An 18,236-nucleotide genomic window follows, 5' to 3' on the forward strand; every position below is an offset into this window, starting at 1 on the left:
ATAGCCTATGTATGTGTAGGTCCTTAATTGATTATGCTGCTCCCATGTTGATATTACTAGGTAGTAGGTTGGTAGACAGCAGCCGCCCAGGGAGGTACTACCATCCTGCCAAGTGAGTGTAAAACTGAAGCCTGTAATTTTTTACACGATGGTAGGATTGCTGGTGTCTTTTTTTTTTCTGTCTCATACACATGCAAGATTTCAGGTATGTCTTGCTACTTCTACTTACACTTAGGTCACACTACACATACATGTACAAGCATATATATACACACCCCTTTGGGTTTTCTTCTATTTTCTTTCTAGTTCTTGTTCTTGTTTATTTCCTCTTACCTCCATGGGGAAGTGGATCAGAATTCTTCCTCCGTAAGCTATGCGTGTTGTAAGAGGCGACTAAAATGCCGGGAGCAAGGGGCTAGTAACCCCTTCTCCTGTATATATTACTAAATGTAAAAGGAGAAACTTTCGTTTTTCCTTTTGGGCCACCCCGCCTCGGTGGGATACGGCCGGTGTGTTGAAAGAAAGAAGAAAGATGTTTATATTAACTAGAGAAAGTTCTCTCTGACCCTTGGAGTTAATGCAAAATGAAGCTTACAGAATTATTCTTGGTTGTCCCAAATCTGCAAAGGTTCTTAATATGAGGAAGGAGCTTGGTATTTCTAGTATCAGGGATGGGATTGTTGAGATTAACACTGTACTCGGTATTAGAATGTTAAGAAATGAACCAGACACTGTCACAATGAACTTTACTAAGTGTCTAGAAGTAAATGCACACAGTTCTAAATGGATTGTGAAAATGTGCAATTGCATTAAGTTTTATAACCTTCATGATCTGTATCACTGTAAACAACAAGAGCATTTCACCCCTCCGTGGAAGATATGTTCATTTAATATCACATACCTGCAAGTCCCTCCCAAGAAGCTCATTGCTAGTAATCCCTTCCTTAAATCACTTGTTAAAGCAACTGTTCAAGAAGAAATTTCTCGCCTAGCTGGTAGTAATAAGTTATCACAAGTTATATACACTGATGGATCTAAACAGGAGTCTTCTGGCAGGGCTGCATCTGCTCTTGTTAGTTCACACTTTCACTCACTCACCCATTCGACTATAAGCACAGAAATACATATCTTAATCTTAAAAATAATGATTCCTAACTAGTCACAAGTTTGCCTGTGATACTCCAATATAGAAACTATATATTGTGCCAAAACAAAAGCATTCACATTGCTAAACTCACAAACTAGTATTTAGTCACTTAGTATTTAGTCAGCTTACTCCACAATTTGTAATAATTTAGGGTTAAGAATTAATCTAAGTTTGCCCAAAAGGCCTAGCCATGCTAGGTGTTCTAGTGGCCTCCTCTGTAATTAGTATTTTATTACATGTAAACCACAATAACCAAAATCTGTAAACCCCGCATTGTAATCCTTATAGAGAATAAACTTTGATTGAATAACGATAATAAATTTGTTAAACTAGGCATAAGAATTAGCAACTGGGTGTCTACATTGCCAACTGAACTGTCTGCTATCCTAATGGCGCTAAAGCTAACTTATGACACTGAGCTTGACTCTATCATCATTACTGATTCTGTGTCATCACTGAATGCTCTTAACTCATATAATGACTCCAACAACATGCTCATTTGTAATAAAGTTGGTAGAATTACTGACAATATGAAAAAGAAAAAGGACACAAGTGCAACTAATGTGACATTTTATTGTGGCAACGTTTTGCTCTCCAGGAGCTTTGTCAAGCCGTTACGGCTTGGCAAAGCTCCTGGAGAGCGAAACGTTGCCACAATAAAATGTCACATTAGTTGCACTTGTGTCCTTTTACTTTACAACATGCTCATTGGAGAAGCCAGGTATAGATACTCAAAAATCCAGGACAAAGGAATTAATGTACAATTGCTATGGATCCCATCACACATTGGATTACTCCATGATAAAGTTGATATGTTAGCCAAGCAGAGTACCTAGAAGGAGAATGTAGAATATAACATTGGTATATCTGTGTCTAGCATTAGGAATAATATTAGGAGAGAAGTAAATAATGAAAATGATTGTTATAGGAATGCAGTTAGAAGCCTGAGTAGATCTATAACCCACTATGATAATGTTAACACAGATAAGTATGTTTGTGGAGCAACTTGCAATGTGAACAGACTGACTGATGTTGTAGTGGCCAGGCTTAGGCTTGGTTACAAGTACTTCTGGCAGTTTGGGAGACACACAGATGATGATCAAGCTAAATGTAAATTATGTGATCAGGCCTATGGTCACTGTCTTGAACACTATGTGCTTAATTGTCCAATATAACTCAACAAAAAGCTGCAATAAGAATAATCACTAATTCCCATCCCTGGCAACACCCCCCCCCCCTCTCCTCACTCTTCATAGATCTAAACTTACTCCTTGTTCAGAACATCCACACTTACTACTGTGCAATCTACATATACAGGACCTTAAATTCCAATATTAACCTTGACCTAAAATGCTTTCTTGATAGTTGTGACAGGACCCTCAGGCATAACACCAGACACAAACATCTCTACGACATTCCCTGTGTCCGACTAAACCTTTACAAAAACTCAATGTATGTCAAAGGCCCTAAAATCTGGAACACTCTACCTGAAAACTCTAGAACAGCAGACACATTCATCACCTTCAAAACTACTGTTAGAAAACATCTTATCTCCCTGATACACCCCATCAACTAACTACATAAAAAACCACCTGGTGGGTCACACTTACACTCACTCACTCACCCATTTGACTATAAGCACAGAAATATGTATCCTAATTTTAAAATAATGAATCCTAACTAGTCATAAGTTTGCCTGTGATACTCCAATATAGAAACTATGTATTGTACCAAAACAAAAGCATTCACATTGCTAAACTCACAAACTAGTATTTGTCACTTAGTATTTAGTCACTTAGTATTTAGTCAACTTACTCCACAATTTGTTAATTTAGGGTTAAGAATTAATCTAAGTTTGCCCGAAATGCCTAGCCATGCTAGATGTTCTAGTGGCCCCCTCTGTAATTAGTATTTTACTACATGTAAACCACACAATAACCAAAATCTGTAAACCCTGCATTGTAATCCTTATTGAGAATAAACTTTGATTTGATTTGATTTGATTTGACTTATTGAGGAATACAGAGATAGACAGTATAATAACCTATGTGACATGTCAAGATATCTTATTAATGAAAATAAGATACCAGATATACTAAGCAAATTTCCTAAATTTGCTTGTAACAGATAAGTGAACTAGAGATATGTAGATATAAATCCATATGTATTCCTGTTAACCCTTTGGGGCCTAGTTCCTAGGCCTTTTGTGTATCCATATGCTCTTGCGCTACCATCCTCAGGATGGATATGGGGTGCACAATAAACTAGCCACTTCGGTGGCAAAATCTAATCTAATCTGAGTGTTTGCTACTCTCTGGCAGGCATCTCTTGCTATGCTAGCTCCCACAACCTCCCAATGGGCAAATCTCATCAAGTGCACCCCCTTTGGGTCTGTGCCCTCCTCCTTTTCTGCTGTTTATTTATACTATGTCAACCTGTTCAAGACATGTTGGCTGAGGAATACCTGGAGTATACATGGAGAGAGTTCTGGAGGTCAACATCCCTGTGGGCTGGTCTGTGACCAGGCCTCAGGGTGGATCAGGGCCTGATCAACCAGGCTGTTACTGCTGGCCACACACAATCCAATGTAAACCCTCTTTCATTTCCACCCAGCTTTTCCAGTAGGTGGCCATCATCCTCACAGACTCCTGGTCATTCCTAAGTCTTTCTTTTTTCAGCTGAGCTCACTTTGGTGTGTTGCATGCAGTCACTCCTTTTTTTTTCTCTTCTGTCCTGGCCAGGATGGGTTTGGGCCCTCTAGTGGATCTCGGCATATATAGGAATCCCAAGGAATAAGAAATGGATCTTGGCATATACGTATTGAAATCCAAAGGAATAAAAATGAGGACAGAATAGCCTCTCTGACCCACTCCCTTCGATGGGTTGCCCAGTTTTTTCTTGGATCTAGAAAGTGTCTCAGGACCTGTTGATAACACTCCAATCATCATGCTTTGGCTTGCTTGAAGTTCTCATATTTCCCATGCCCACAAGTCATTTATATTAAATAAAAACATTATCAGGCCAATCTGGTACTTGTGGTGCATCTTTGTGCTGATACATGTACTGGTTTTTAAAATAAGCTGGGTTTTTTAGGATCACTATACATTATGCATTTTATTGGTCTCATAGGCCACAAAAGTTGCTTGAAAAATAAAATATTAGAAATGATAAAAAACAGAATAAAAGTATTAATAATATTATTGAGTGAGTGGCAGCTGCCGATGTTGCCATAAGCGGTTCACTTTCAGTCAGCTTCGTGCCTCTGTATCTCGGTAAGTAGTGATTGCAAATTTGTTTTTCTTTTAAAACACTCACAAAAATATTCTTAAGATTTTGGTTAGAAAAAAATATTTTTTTAATTTTTTTTTTAATATTTTTTGACACAGAAAGGGACTTGACAGTGAAAGGGTTAATAATCTACAGAAGGGTTTTATATTATTCTTGAAGGGTTGCACCATAAAACATAACCCTCATTGGATGTTTACTCTGAGTTCACTAATACGACTGTACACCATAATCTGTCTTACAGGGTAGCCAATTACAACACTGAATGGCTCTGGTAACATAGATATTGACACAGGTATTATAACTTTTTTCTAGACTCAATCTCAAAGAGTCTGAAGACATAACACATCAAAGTTCACCAATACGCCACCATTATACACCAATTCTGTGGGTGCATGTATCATGTTTGTGTGTTACATAATGTGTTTCTTATATAATTTTGAAAAAAATATCATAGATTAAGGGAAATGTCTATATTAATGTAATATGCGACATTTAATGCGCCCAAGAGATTATTATTATTATTATTATTATTATTATTATTATTATTATTATTATTATGGCTTCAAGAGTAGAGAGAGACTTAGTGATTTTAATATGTACCTGCATGCCAGCACAGTGTGTAAGTATATTTAGGTACAGGTACACACAAGTTTAATTATCAGAGTACATATAAAATATGCAATGACCTTAAAACACTTGAAATTTTGGAAAGTTTCCAGACATAATAAAGAGATGTGCTCAGGGAGAATGTAAACAAACCAGGTGGGCCACGGTGACCATATTAGAAAGACAGGTGGGGGGAGCTGTATAGCAAGTTTTGGTCATAATTTGAAATGTCCGTATTAGCGAAACGCTGTAAAACGAAACGCCGTAAAGCAGGGCCCTACTGTACTGTTATTGCCTTATTAATCTTAAGTTTGCATGTTACACTTAACCACTGTATTTCTTTGTACTTCTATGTATCATGTCCAAATTAATAATAAATAAAATAAATAAAATAAATGTTCTGCACTACCAAATTCTCTAAATGTCAGTATGTCCATCATTACTTTCACTGAAACATGGCTAAAACATGATGTTACAAACATCTATTCCATACCTGGCTACACAGCCATACACAATTGTAGGCCAGATGAATTAGGAGGTGGAACAGCTATACACTATTCTGATGAACTGAAGTGTATAAATTCTACTTGCACAAAGGACGAGCATGGTGAATATACCTTTGCTAAATTTAAATCCAAAGACTTTACAAAATCTCTAACAGTCAGAGCAATTTGTAGAGTTCCTCACTCCAATATTTTCTCTTTTAGTGAAAAAACTAAGAAACATAATAACTAGTGCTGAAATGATTAAACACCACCTAATACTTACAGGGGACTTCAACATAAATCTCATCCATGACCATGACCCACAAGTGACTAATTCACAAACACTATGAACAGCTGCTTACTTCTACCAACAATAACAAAACCTACAAGAATCACTGAAACAAATGCCTCATTACTGGACCACATCTGGACAAACACTATATTCCTGTTAAAAGCAGGCAAAATCACAGTTAACACCACTGACCACTATTCCATCTTTCTCATAACCAACTTGTGTAAAGTGCCCCAGGACACAACTAAGATCACATTCCGACTACATGACGAGTCATCTGTTAATAACTTTATTTCAGCATTTAGTGACACTGACTGGCAAAACGAGTTAGCAGATAACTTAGGTATTGATGGATGTGTTAATATTTTTTTACAAAAATCCCAAAACCTCTATAACATGAATTGCTCAATAAAAACTAAGCGGATCACAGCAAAGAGACTAAACAGCCCCTGGCTTACAAACAACATCCTCAATTCTATTGATAAAAAACATTTATATGAAAAACAGAACAGAATGGGTCTAATAACAAAGGATCTTACAAAATGTTACTCATCAGTACTAATCAATCTAATGAGGTCCAAAAAACTGTATTATGAAAACAGATTTCTTGACATAAAAGGTGATATGAAAAAGACCTGGAAAACCTTATCTGAAATTCTAGGATCAAAAAAGCTGTCACAAAACAGAATGAATACCTTAACTAAACCAGACAAACCTCTCCTTCAGCCAACTGATACTGCCAACAAACTTAATGTCTTTTTCTCCACCGTAGGAACAAAACTAGCAAGTACAATCCAAAGACTACCAAAAGACTACTTCACTGACAACTACCCAAATACTCTATTTTTAGTCCCAACAAACCCTACTGAAATCTCGCTTATCATCAAAACACTACAGAACAAGACAGGAGACCTAAATAACTTACCACCACTCATGTATAAAAAAGCTTCTCGTGTGTTGTCACCAATTATTGCAACTTCTTTTTAACAAATCCATTGAATCTTCCACCTTCCCATCCATAGTCAAGACAGCAAGAGTCACCCCGATCCTCAAAGGAGGTGATCCAACTGAATTGAACAATTATAGGCCTATAGCAAACCTGCCCCTACTGTCTAAAATCTTCGAAAAATTAATTCACAAACAAGTCTACTCCTACTTCCTCTCCCAGAACATACTTAACCCTTGTCAGTTGGGGTTCAGACCGAAAAAGAAGTAGTAATGATGCTATTATACATATGCTTGAACTAACCACATAATAACTAAAATCTGTAAACCCCGCATTGTAATCCTTATAGAGAATAAACTTGATTGATTGATTGAATAAACTCTGCACTTGAGAAAAATTAATTTCCCCTGGGACTTTTCATAGATGTACGAGAAGCTTTTCATACAGTTGACCATGACCTTTTGCACCTAAAACTCGAACATTACGGGGTCAGAGGACACTCTCTCAATTACCTAAAATCTTATAAGAACATAAGAATGGAGGAACACTGCAGAAGGCCTACTGGCCCATACAAGGCAGGTCCTTATCAAAACCACCCCTACCCTACTACCCAAGAATTTACTCCCATACCCATGACATCAATCACTCATGGACCCCAGTATGTATACACAAATGAAGCCAGCTCCACTACACAACCTGTTCTTGTTGGAGTCTCACAGGGGAGCATTCTTAGCCCACTTCTCTTTCCCATTTACATCAATGGCATACCAAATGCATCTAATCTCCTTAAACCCATTTTATTTGCTGATGACACAACTTATGTCTTTTCTCACCAAAACCCAACCATACTAACAGACACGGTAAATGCTGAACTGCTAAAAATATCTACTTGGATGATTACCAACAAACATATTCTCAATATAGACAAGACCTACTTCATGCTTTTTGGAAACAGAGTTTCAAATGTACAGCTAAACATATTGATAAATGGTTCACCTATTTCAAGACAGACAGAGGGCAGATTTCTAGGTCTCCACCTTGACTGCAGTCTCAAATTTCAGACAGACACACACACAGCAAATTTCCAAGAAAGTCTCAAAACAGTAGGCATCCTTTCAAAGATACGGTACGATGTACCCCAATCAGCACTTCTAGCTTTGTACCACTCTCTCGTTTACTCTTACCTCACCTATGGTATTTGTGCATGGGGCTCAACCACAGCAAATCACCTTAAGCCTTTAATAACCCAGCAAAAAGCTGCAGTGCGATTGGTTACTAACTCCTGCATTAGACAACACACTTCACCTCTTTTCAAGTCTTAACTTGCTAAATATACAAAACATCCACACTTCTTATTATGCCTACTACATACACAGAACACTATACTCTAATGTAAACCCTCTTCTCAAACTCCTCCTTGATAATTATAACGGAACACCCAATCATAATACGAGACACAGATCACTCTTTGATATCCCTCATGTTCGTCTCTCCCTATGCAGAAATGTTATGCACATAAAAGGCCTGAAGATCTGGAATTCATTGCCAGAACACACTAAAGGACCCCTGTCTGCTAATCAGTTTAAGACCCTAATAAGAAATCACCTCATCGCCTAAAATTAACCAGACAGACCGTACCTAATCACTACCAGTTTCTCAAAAGCTACTCATATTGTGCTTATGAATGTTCAACGACTTATTACTTCGAAATTAGGATGTCTATTTTTCCATTGTTTTTAACAGTAATAGATTGTAATACAGTACATCGTAATGTAAATTGTTCCATTGTAATACCAAATTTCATTGTTTTAAATAGTATTAACTCTTTCAGGGTTTCGGCCTTACTAGTACAGCTTACGCACCAGGGTTTTTGACGTACTAGTATGCCTAAATTCTAGTGCCCTCAAATCTAGTGAGAGAAAGCTGGTAGGCCTACATATGAAAGAATGGGTCTATGTGGTCAGTGTGCGCGGTATAAAAAAAAACCTGCAGCACACAGTGCGTAATGAGAGAAAAAAAAACTTTGACCGTGTTTTTAGATTAAAACAGCGACTTTGCACTGTATTTTCGTATGGTATTTATTGTTGTATTCTAGTTTTCCTGGTCTCGTTTTATAGAATGGAAGACATATTACAGAAATTGAGATGGTTTTGACTGGTTTTACAAAGAAAAGTACCTTGAAACTGAGCTCAAAGTAGCAGAAATGTTCGATTTTTACCAAAGTTCAAAAGTAAACAAATTATGCTATGTGTTTAATACACGTCAACTGGTGAGTCTAATATTCTTTCACAAGTGCGTTGATATTATTTATACCATTTCTATACCAATGCAGTGGTCTACATAACAGTAAATCTTCTATTTTTTTGTGAGAATAAAAATTCAACGTGGAAAGCAAAAGAATGTAAGAGGGGCATGGGGACATGACTAATGAACAGAGGAAATGTTATTTTAGTGCCAGGAATGTCTTTGTTTATTCTGGACCCTATTTGGAAATTGGCATCTTTTGAAATTTGTGAAATTGGCAAAATTGCTAAATTCTGACCACTGTATTGGATAGTTGAAATTGGTAAATGGGTGGTTTCTTGTACTCATTCGCTAGAAAAAATGGAGTTCTAACGAAATAGTTATGATTTTTGTCGACAAGTACACTGGAATTGGCCGAAAATAGGGTTCAAAGTGGGCAAAATCGCCAATGCGTAAACATCGTCGAGACCGCTAACTTCGCGAGAGCATAATTCCGTAAGTTTTCCATCAAATTTCATACTCTTGGTGTCATTATGATCGGGAAAAGATTCTCTATCTTTTCATAAAAAATAATTTTTTTTTTTTTAAATTTGGGCGACCCTGAGAACAAGTCTCTGAGAGGGCCTGTCGACCCTGAAAGGGTTAAACTGTAATACTACATCATATTGTAAATACAGCGGACCCCCGGTTCACGATATTAATTCGTTCCTGAGAGCTCATCGTAAACCAAAATTATTGGAAAGCGAATCATTTTTCCCCATAAGAAATAATGGAAATCAAATTAATCCGTGCAAGACACCCAAAAGTATGAAAAAAAACTTTTACCACATGAAATATTAAGTTTAATGCAGTATAATAATTACAATAACAATAATAACAATAGAATAATCACAATAGAATAATTGACACTTACCTTTAATGAAGATCTGGTGATGATTGATGGGATGGGAGGAGGGGAGAGTGCCAAAGTTTTTAATGTTTAGAAGGGGAATCCCCCTCCATTAGGACTTGAGGTAGCAAGTCCTTTTCCAGGGTTACTTCCCTTCTTCTTTTAATGCCACTAGGACCAGCTTGAGAGTCACTGGACTTCTGTCGCACAACATATCTTGAATTCAACTCCTTGAATTCATGCACATATTTTTCAGCTGCTTTTTGGTTTGAACTGGCAGCCTCACCATGCCTGATCACACTATGTATGCCACTACAATTTTTAAATCTTTCAAACCAACCTTTGCTGGCCTTAAATTCACTCACATCACCACTAGTTGCAGGCATTTTTCTAATTAAATCCTCATACAACTGCCTAGCCTTTTCACAAATGATCGCTTGAGAGATGCTATCTCCTGCTATCTGTTTTTCATTTATCCACACAAATAACAGTCTCTCAACATTTTCTAACACTTGTGGTCGCTGTTTTGTAATCACAGTTGCACATTTTGCAAGAACAGCTTCCTTGATTGCCGTTTTCCTGCTCACTATAGTAGAGATGGTTGATTGGGGTTTACTGTACAACTTGGCCAGCTCCGACACACGCACTCCACTTTCATACTTTGCAATTATCTCTTTCTTCATTTCAGTAGTCATTAGCACCCTTGGTCTTGATGGGTTGGCACTAGAAGCTTTCTTGGGGCCCATGGTGACTTATTTTGCAGAAACAAGCACCAAAAACAGTGATAATATGGAAAGTACCGAATGTATCCTTAGATGCGCGCACACTGGCTGGCTTGTAAACACTGGCACACATGGGGCAGTTCAGGCCACACGTGGACATGTCTTGTATGAATCGTATCGCATACCTGGTTTTGTAACTGGAACCGAGGCAAATTTTTTTGTGATATAATGCTTCGGATACCGGATTTATCGGATACCGATGGCTTTGCGAACCGGGGGTCCGCTGTAGTTTTAAATTGTTACATTGTAATACTGTAATCTTTATTAACTAATTCAATAGTGTAATAAGTCTCTACTAGACTTATCAGAACCATGTAGCATTACCTGATAGAATATACAGTTCTACTGTACTCACTATAACTCATCTAATGACCATATGAACTATGTATTATTGCCGTACTAATCTTAAGTTAATCTCTAAGTTTGCCCGAAATGTTCTGCATACAAAGGAGCTTTTGGCATGTACACCCAACTGTTACAACCATGTAATTTGTCAAAATAAACATCTTTATCTTTATCTTTCTTTAAAAGGCTTTTGGCATGTACACCCATATGTCATTCTACTTTGTACAAATATACATCATGCTGAAATAAACTTATTCTTATTCAAAAAGTGCTTTGGTATAGAGTTTCTTGAGGTTAGAAATGACCTGCTGGTCCATGGGCTGGATGAGAGGAGTGGTGTTATTTTGCAAGAGCCTCTTTAAGGTTCCTTATGCCTAGTCACACTATGAATGCCACCTCTTTTCTTAAAATTATCAAACCAACCGCTACTAGCCTTGAAGGATTGAGTTTCAGCACTTTTTCCTTTTTTTTTTTTTTCACTCTTGCCGTGTAACTGTTTTTCGTTTATCAAGATCAACAAGAGTTTTTCAACCTCAGTAATTTGTGACCTTTGCTTTGGTATCACTTCTGTGCCTTTTGCTTGAATTTTTTCCCTTTGGCCCAGTATTGTGCTAATGGTAGACTTGGTTTTACCAAAAATTTTACTATATCAACTATGCAGAGCCTATCTTCTTCATACTTTCTAATGACTTCTTTTTTAACCCTTTCAGGGTCCAAGGCCCAAATCTGAAGTGGTGCCCCAGTGTCCAAGAATTTTCAAAAAAAAAAATTGTTATTTTTTCTTGTGAAATGGTAGAGAATCTTTTTGTGAAGGTAATAAAACAAAAAGTACGAAATTTGATGGAAAATTGACGAAATTATGCTCTCGTGAATTTTGATGTGTAAGCGATATTTACGAATCAGCGATTTTGCCGACTTTAACTCCCATTTTAGGCCAATTACATTATTCCAGTCGACCAAATTCTTAGCTATTTCACTAGTATTACTTCTATTCTATCGATTGAGCACAAGAAATCGCCAAGTCAACCATTTCAACTACAAAATAAAGTGACTGGAAATTGGTAATTTGGCCAATTTAACACAAAGTTCAAAATATTCCAATTTCAAAATAGGGTCCAGAATAAACAATGTAGGTATTCCTGGCACTAAACTAACATTTCCTCTGTTCATTAGTTATGTTTTGAGGCTTTACAAATAAATTCCATTTTGAATTTTTATTCACATAATGAATTTTTATTCACACCAAAAAATAGAAGATTTACTGTTATGCAATATTGTAATAATTGTATAAATATCATCACCACATTTGTGAATGTATATTAGACCCATCAGCTGGCGTGTATAAGACGTGTGAGGTCGTTTGTTTACTCTTGAACATCGGCAAAAATTTAACATTTCCGCCACTTTGAGCTCAGTTTCAAGCCATTTCCAGTGTTAACACCAATCAAAATTATCTCTATTTCTGTGATATGTCTTCCATTCTATCAAATGAGACCAAGAAATCACAAATACAACTATAAAAAACATACGAAAAAACACTGCAAAGTCGCTGTTTTAATCGAAAATCACGGTCTCAGTTTTTTTTCTCTCATTATACACAGTGTGCTGCAGGATTTGTTTTATGTGGTGCACACATACCACATAGATGTATTCTGTCATATCTAGGCCCAAATTTACCACTCACAGTTTATCAGAGTGAGCTGAGCTCATGACGTAGATCTATGGTTTGGACCCTGAACGTAAAGCCGTAGATCTACAGGACGGACCCTGAAAGGGTTAAACTCAACAGTGCTTTTTACAACTTTTTGCTTTCATCTCTTTATCCTTCTTTGGACTCATGATGGCTTATCTCACAATAAAAACCTGCACCAAAACTGCAGAATAACAAAAAAAGTTCACAAAGGTGCACAACAAAAGCTCAAGAGATGTTTACAGCACACGAGTTAGTGAGCACGTAATCTGAACCATTCACGATGTTGGTTGACAACCAAGAGAACGTACAAAAACCAAAACATTTTTTCTCGAAGTCCCCATTTGAAAACCAATTTGTTCGACACGTAATGCAGTCGACAACCAAGGTTCCACTGTATTATTATTATTATTATTATTATTATTATTATTATTATTATCATTATCATTATTATTATTATCATTATTATTATTAATAATAATAATAATAATAATAATGATAATGATAATAATAATATCATTATCATTATTATCATTATTATTATTATTATTATTATAGCATGGTTTGCTGTAAAGATTGCTTCATTTTGCATTCATTTTTTTTACCATGCATTTCTTTAATTAACACTTATCATATATTTCTTCTTCAGGAAAACATAGGAGGGAACTGACTGGTCAACTTAAGGCTTGCTAGAAACTAAACTTTGCAAGATGAATCGACAAAGAGGTGCACGCTCCAATACAAATGTGCACTCCACAAGGAATGCGCACCCCACGAGGAATGTACACTCCACAAAGAATGCACACCCCACGAAGAATGCACACCCCACGAAAAATGCGCACTCCACAAAGAATGTGCACTCCACAAAGAATGTGCACTCTACAAAGAATGTGCACACCATGAAGAATGAGCACACTGTGAGAAGTGATCACCCTAGGAGGACTGAGCACACGGTAAGAAATGCATGGATCAGGACGACCGAAGGTGCCACAGAGAATGAACGCCCAAAGAAGACCGAGCACCCCCTGAAGACTGTACATGTCAAGACCATTAAACGCTCCACAGAGAATGAACATGTCAGAATGACTGAGCACCCAAAAAAGTACGAACATCCATTTAAGAGTGATCACACAAAGAAAAATGAACATTTGCACAGTAGTGTAAGAACCGTAAGGAATGATCATTCAAAGAATGAACATCCTAAAAGAAATATTCACTTAAAGAAGAATGAACACTCCACTGAGAAACACTACTCTAGAAAGAGTGAATGCTGTACAGAAAATGATAACATTGCAAAGAAAGCACACACTACCAAGAAACACCACTCCACAAAGAAAGAGCATAGCACAAAAAAAGAACATTCTACTAACAAAGAACACTCCACAAAGAAAGAACATGGCACAAAAAAAGAGCACTCCACAAAGAAAGAACATGGCACAAAGAAGGAACATGGCATAAACAAAGAACATGCTACAAAGAAAGAACGCTCCTCAAAGAAAGAACACTCCATAAAGAAAGAACACTCCACAAAGAAAGAGCACTCCACAAAGAAAGAGCACTCCACAAAGAAAGAACACTCCACAAGGAAAAAACACTCAAAAAAAGAACACTCCATGGATGAAGGACATCTCAAGAAAAAAGAAAAGTCCGATGGACATCACGACTTACTTCATTCATACTCAGGAGCTGGTAGCACAGGAGAAAGACCTGAAGATCCTGGTCATGTCAGTTCATTACAGCAGCACCATCATACAGCTGTCTTTCAGAAAAGTCAAGAGATTCAAGGGCATGATTTTGGTGGCCAACTTCACACCACTCACTGGCATAATCCTAGCCTCAGTCCTTCATCTTATAGTACAAACTGTGCACATTCATATGAGAACTTACAGTACCAAAGTCAGTTTGAAAATAGGATGACACCTGTTTACTTTGAGAAAAAGCAAACATCACACTACAAGAAACACTGGCATGCAGGTAATGTGGCTTCTCAGGTACCATTAGAAGACAATGCATATATGCAACACCAGATGCATAGGGACTTGGAGAATGTGATGTCTCAGTCAAAATTGAATCCGGAAGGGCTGGTAAAAGGTCTTGCTCTCTTTGGTGGACAATGGACCCACATTAATGTCCTTAGTAGACAACTTCAAAAGAGTACTGAGGAAATTGAAGAAGTAGCTCATTCTCGAGAAGATATATTCTGTAGTATTACAGAGTCCACTGGGATCGTAATTGAGCTTGCTCCTAAAGTGAGTTTGTGTTTAGGGTACTTGTCTGAAAAGGGTTGTCTGTTTCATGACTCATGCCAGGATCTTCACATTTGCAAACTTTATATGACAGGATTTTGTGACACAGGTTCATCATGCCAGTTTGGGCATCGACTAGATACTCATCACAACAGCTCTGTACTTTCAAAGTTGTATTTAGACTCAGTTAATTGGTATGTCTTGTACAAAGTGATTAAGAAAGTTTGCAAAGGCAGTGCATCACCTCAAATATGTTTCTTCTATAATAGCCAGAGAGGATGCAGGGAAAATGAAAAGTGTAGAAGATTTCATATTTGCAAAGATTATGTTATGAACAACGAGAAATGCTCATTAGCACCTTGTTCCCTTAACCATACTATTTACAGCAACCACTGTAAAAGACTACTTGACCTCTATTCCATATCTACAAATGAAAACCCACATGATATTATTTTGAAGTTAAAGTTATCCAGCCAGAATCAGTATGATAAGTCATGCAGCAGAAGAGATAATGAGGTGGAGGATTCAGATGTCAGCAGTAGTGAGAATGAAGATAGTGATGAAGAGTATTCATCACGAACTAGTGCATCAGATAGTGATGATAGCACTGATGAAAGCAGTGAAGAAAGCTATTCATCACAATCTGAGGCATCAGATGATAGTGAGGATGAAGGTAGTGAAGAAGACTGTTCATCAGATGGCAGTGTTAACAGTGAAGCTGAGCAAAATGAGGAAAACTATTCATCAGGAGGCAGAAAATCAGATAATACTAACAATGAAGCTGAAGATACTGTGAAACACTACTCTTCAGAATCTAGAAAATCAGATGGCTCTCCTATTGAAGCCAAAGATAGCGAGGAAAAATATTTACCAAGTAAAGGCAGCAGAGATGAACCATTGGCCTCCCATCAGGAAGTATCTTCATTTGACCTAGACCAGCAATCTCTTCCCTCTACCTGGAGTGAAATGAAACCCAAACAAACCCATGTTCTTGAGATTGTGCCCAATGGTACCAAAGAATACCAGAAAGTTGCTAGTCGTGTGCTGTTGTCCCAGCCCTCTGTGAATATACATAAAATTCAGAGATTGCAAAATCCATATTTATGGAACCTCTTACAAAGCAGAAAAGCTGATTTATCTAAAAGGTAATACTTTTGTAAATTTTTATTCTTAAGTTTCATTGATCAGGAAGTAGAAAACTTTTAAACTGCCTAGGCAAACTGAATTTGTTATCCATTCTTATTTGCTTCATTGTGCAAATACAGTACAATATATGCTCTTTTATTGTACTTGTAACACAAGAGTAATAACTTTTCTTCAGTAATCCTTAAACATTTAGAGATTGCTAAATAGTATAAGGAAAGAAATTTCATCAAATACAAGATGATAAATGGTTTGCAGACTGATTTTTAAATATACAGTAAGTCATTTTTATATTCTAACTAGAGATTGACTTGTACAATTTTATTTTTACTTTGAACAGGTATAATGAAACTCAATTGAATGTTCAGAAACTCTTCCATGGAGTAGATCCTATGGAAATCGACAGCATATGCAAAAATAACATTGAATGGCGACTGAGCATGCCTACTGTGCAAATGTTTGGAAAAGGTGCATACTTCTCTAATAGGTAAGATTCTACATGACTTTACATCACTCTTCTCTTGTGTTATTTACTGCCCCCTTAAGATTTTATATTAAAATATTAAGTTTTAGCCCAGAGACCTTTAAACCTATAGTCACATATTCAGTCAAACCCTCCTGATCAAACCTTGAAAATTCTGAATACCCTGAAAATCCAAGACAAACCTCCATTGCTGATTCTTTTCACAAATTGATGGGTCTTCAGCATTCTACAGAAGAAGAGAGTTAACCCTTTCAGGGTTGGCAGACCCTCTCCTAAACTTGATCTCAGGGTCGGAAATCTTTCGAAAAAAAAAATGTTCTTATGAAATGATAGAGAATATTTTCTCGATCATAATGACACCAAAAATATGAAATTTGATGGAAAACTTACAGAACTATGCTCTCACGAAGTTAGTGATCTCAACAATGTTTATGCAGAGGCGATTTCGCCCGATTTAAGCCCTATTTTCAGCCAATTCCAATGTACCAGTCGACAAAAGTCATAGCTACTTCACTAGAACTCCATTTTTTCTCTCAAATGAGTACAAGAAACCACCCATTTACCAATTTCGAGTATCCAATAAAGTGGTCAGAAATTGGCAATTTTTGCCAATTTCACACAAATTTCAAAAGATGCCAATTTCCAAATAGGGTCCAGAATAAACAAGACAGGCATTCCCGGCACTAAAATAAAAAAAAATTCTGTTCATTAGTCACATCCCCAGGCCTCTCTTTACATTTCTTTTGCTTTCCACTTTGAATTTTTATTCTCACAAAAAATAGAAGATTTACTGTTATGCAGACTACTGCATTAGTGTAGAATTGGTATACATAATATCAGCACACTTGTAAAAGAATATTAGACTCACCAGTTGACGTGTATTGGACGCGTGGCATGATTTGTTTACTTTTGAACTTCGGCAAAAATAGAATATTTCTGCTACTTTGAGCTCAATTTCAAGGTATTTTTCATTGTGAAACCAATCAAAATCATCTCAATTTCTGTAATGTATTTTCCATTCTATAAAATGAGACCAGGAAAACTAGAATACAACAATAAATAGCATATGAAAATGCACTGCAAAATCACTGTCTTAAAGCAAAAACACGGTCGGAGTTTTTTTCTCATTATGCACTGTGTGGTGCAGGATTTTTTTTTGTACTGCGCACACTGACCACATAGACCCATTCTTTCATATGTAGGCCTACCAGCTTACTCTCGCTAGATTTGAAGGCGCTAGAATTTATGCGTACTAGTACAGCACCAACCCTGGCTTACAAGCCGTACTAGTACGGCACCAACCCTGAAAGGGTTAATGTATGCTATTGGTGGCAGTGATAAGCAAGTTGCAGGTGTTAAAGCTGTAAAAAAAAAAAGCATTGAATTTTGATATTACAGTTGAACGGAAAAGGAAGAGTTGTAAAGAAAAATTTATAAGCAATAAATAAATTTGAGAGTGGAATAAGTATTTTGTTTAATCAGTGGCCTTGTTATCATAACAAATTTACATCAGTGCTGTTATTACCGTATTAACTCTTTTGCTATCGAGATCCCTGATCACAAACTTGCTCTCACTGTTGAAAAATATTGAAAAAAAATAATTTTTTCTTACCAAAATCTTAAGAATATTTTTCTACGTGTTTTAAAGG

The 18,236-nt window shown here is 36.8% G+C and overlaps 1 protein-coding gene across 2 annotated transcripts in view; it reads left to right on the forward strand.

Annotated features, from left to right (window-relative positions):
- LOC128693672 (myb-like protein X) overlaps window positions 1-18,236 on the forward strand; it is a 95,178-nt gene that overhangs the window by 25,290 nt on the left and 51,652 nt on the right. For both annotated transcript variants that reach the window (XM_070091230.1, XM_070091229.1), the window contains exons 2-3: window positions 13,364-16,105; window positions 16,444-16,590. In XM_070091230.1, coding sequence (XP_069947331.1) covers window positions 13,425-16,105; window positions 16,444-16,590 — 2,828 coding nt within the window. In that variant the 5' untranslated portion in view covers window positions 13,364-13,424. The remainder of the gene's footprint in view (window positions 1-13,363; window positions 16,106-16,443; window positions 16,591-18,236) is intronic.

This window comes from Cherax quadricarinatus, chromosome 34 (assembly GCF_038502225.1).
Source record: "Cherax quadricarinatus isolate ZL_2023a chromosome 34, ASM3850222v1, whole genome shotgun sequence".
Taxonomy (NCBI): domain Eukaryota; kingdom Metazoa; phylum Arthropoda; class Malacostraca; order Decapoda; family Parastacidae; genus Cherax; species Cherax quadricarinatus.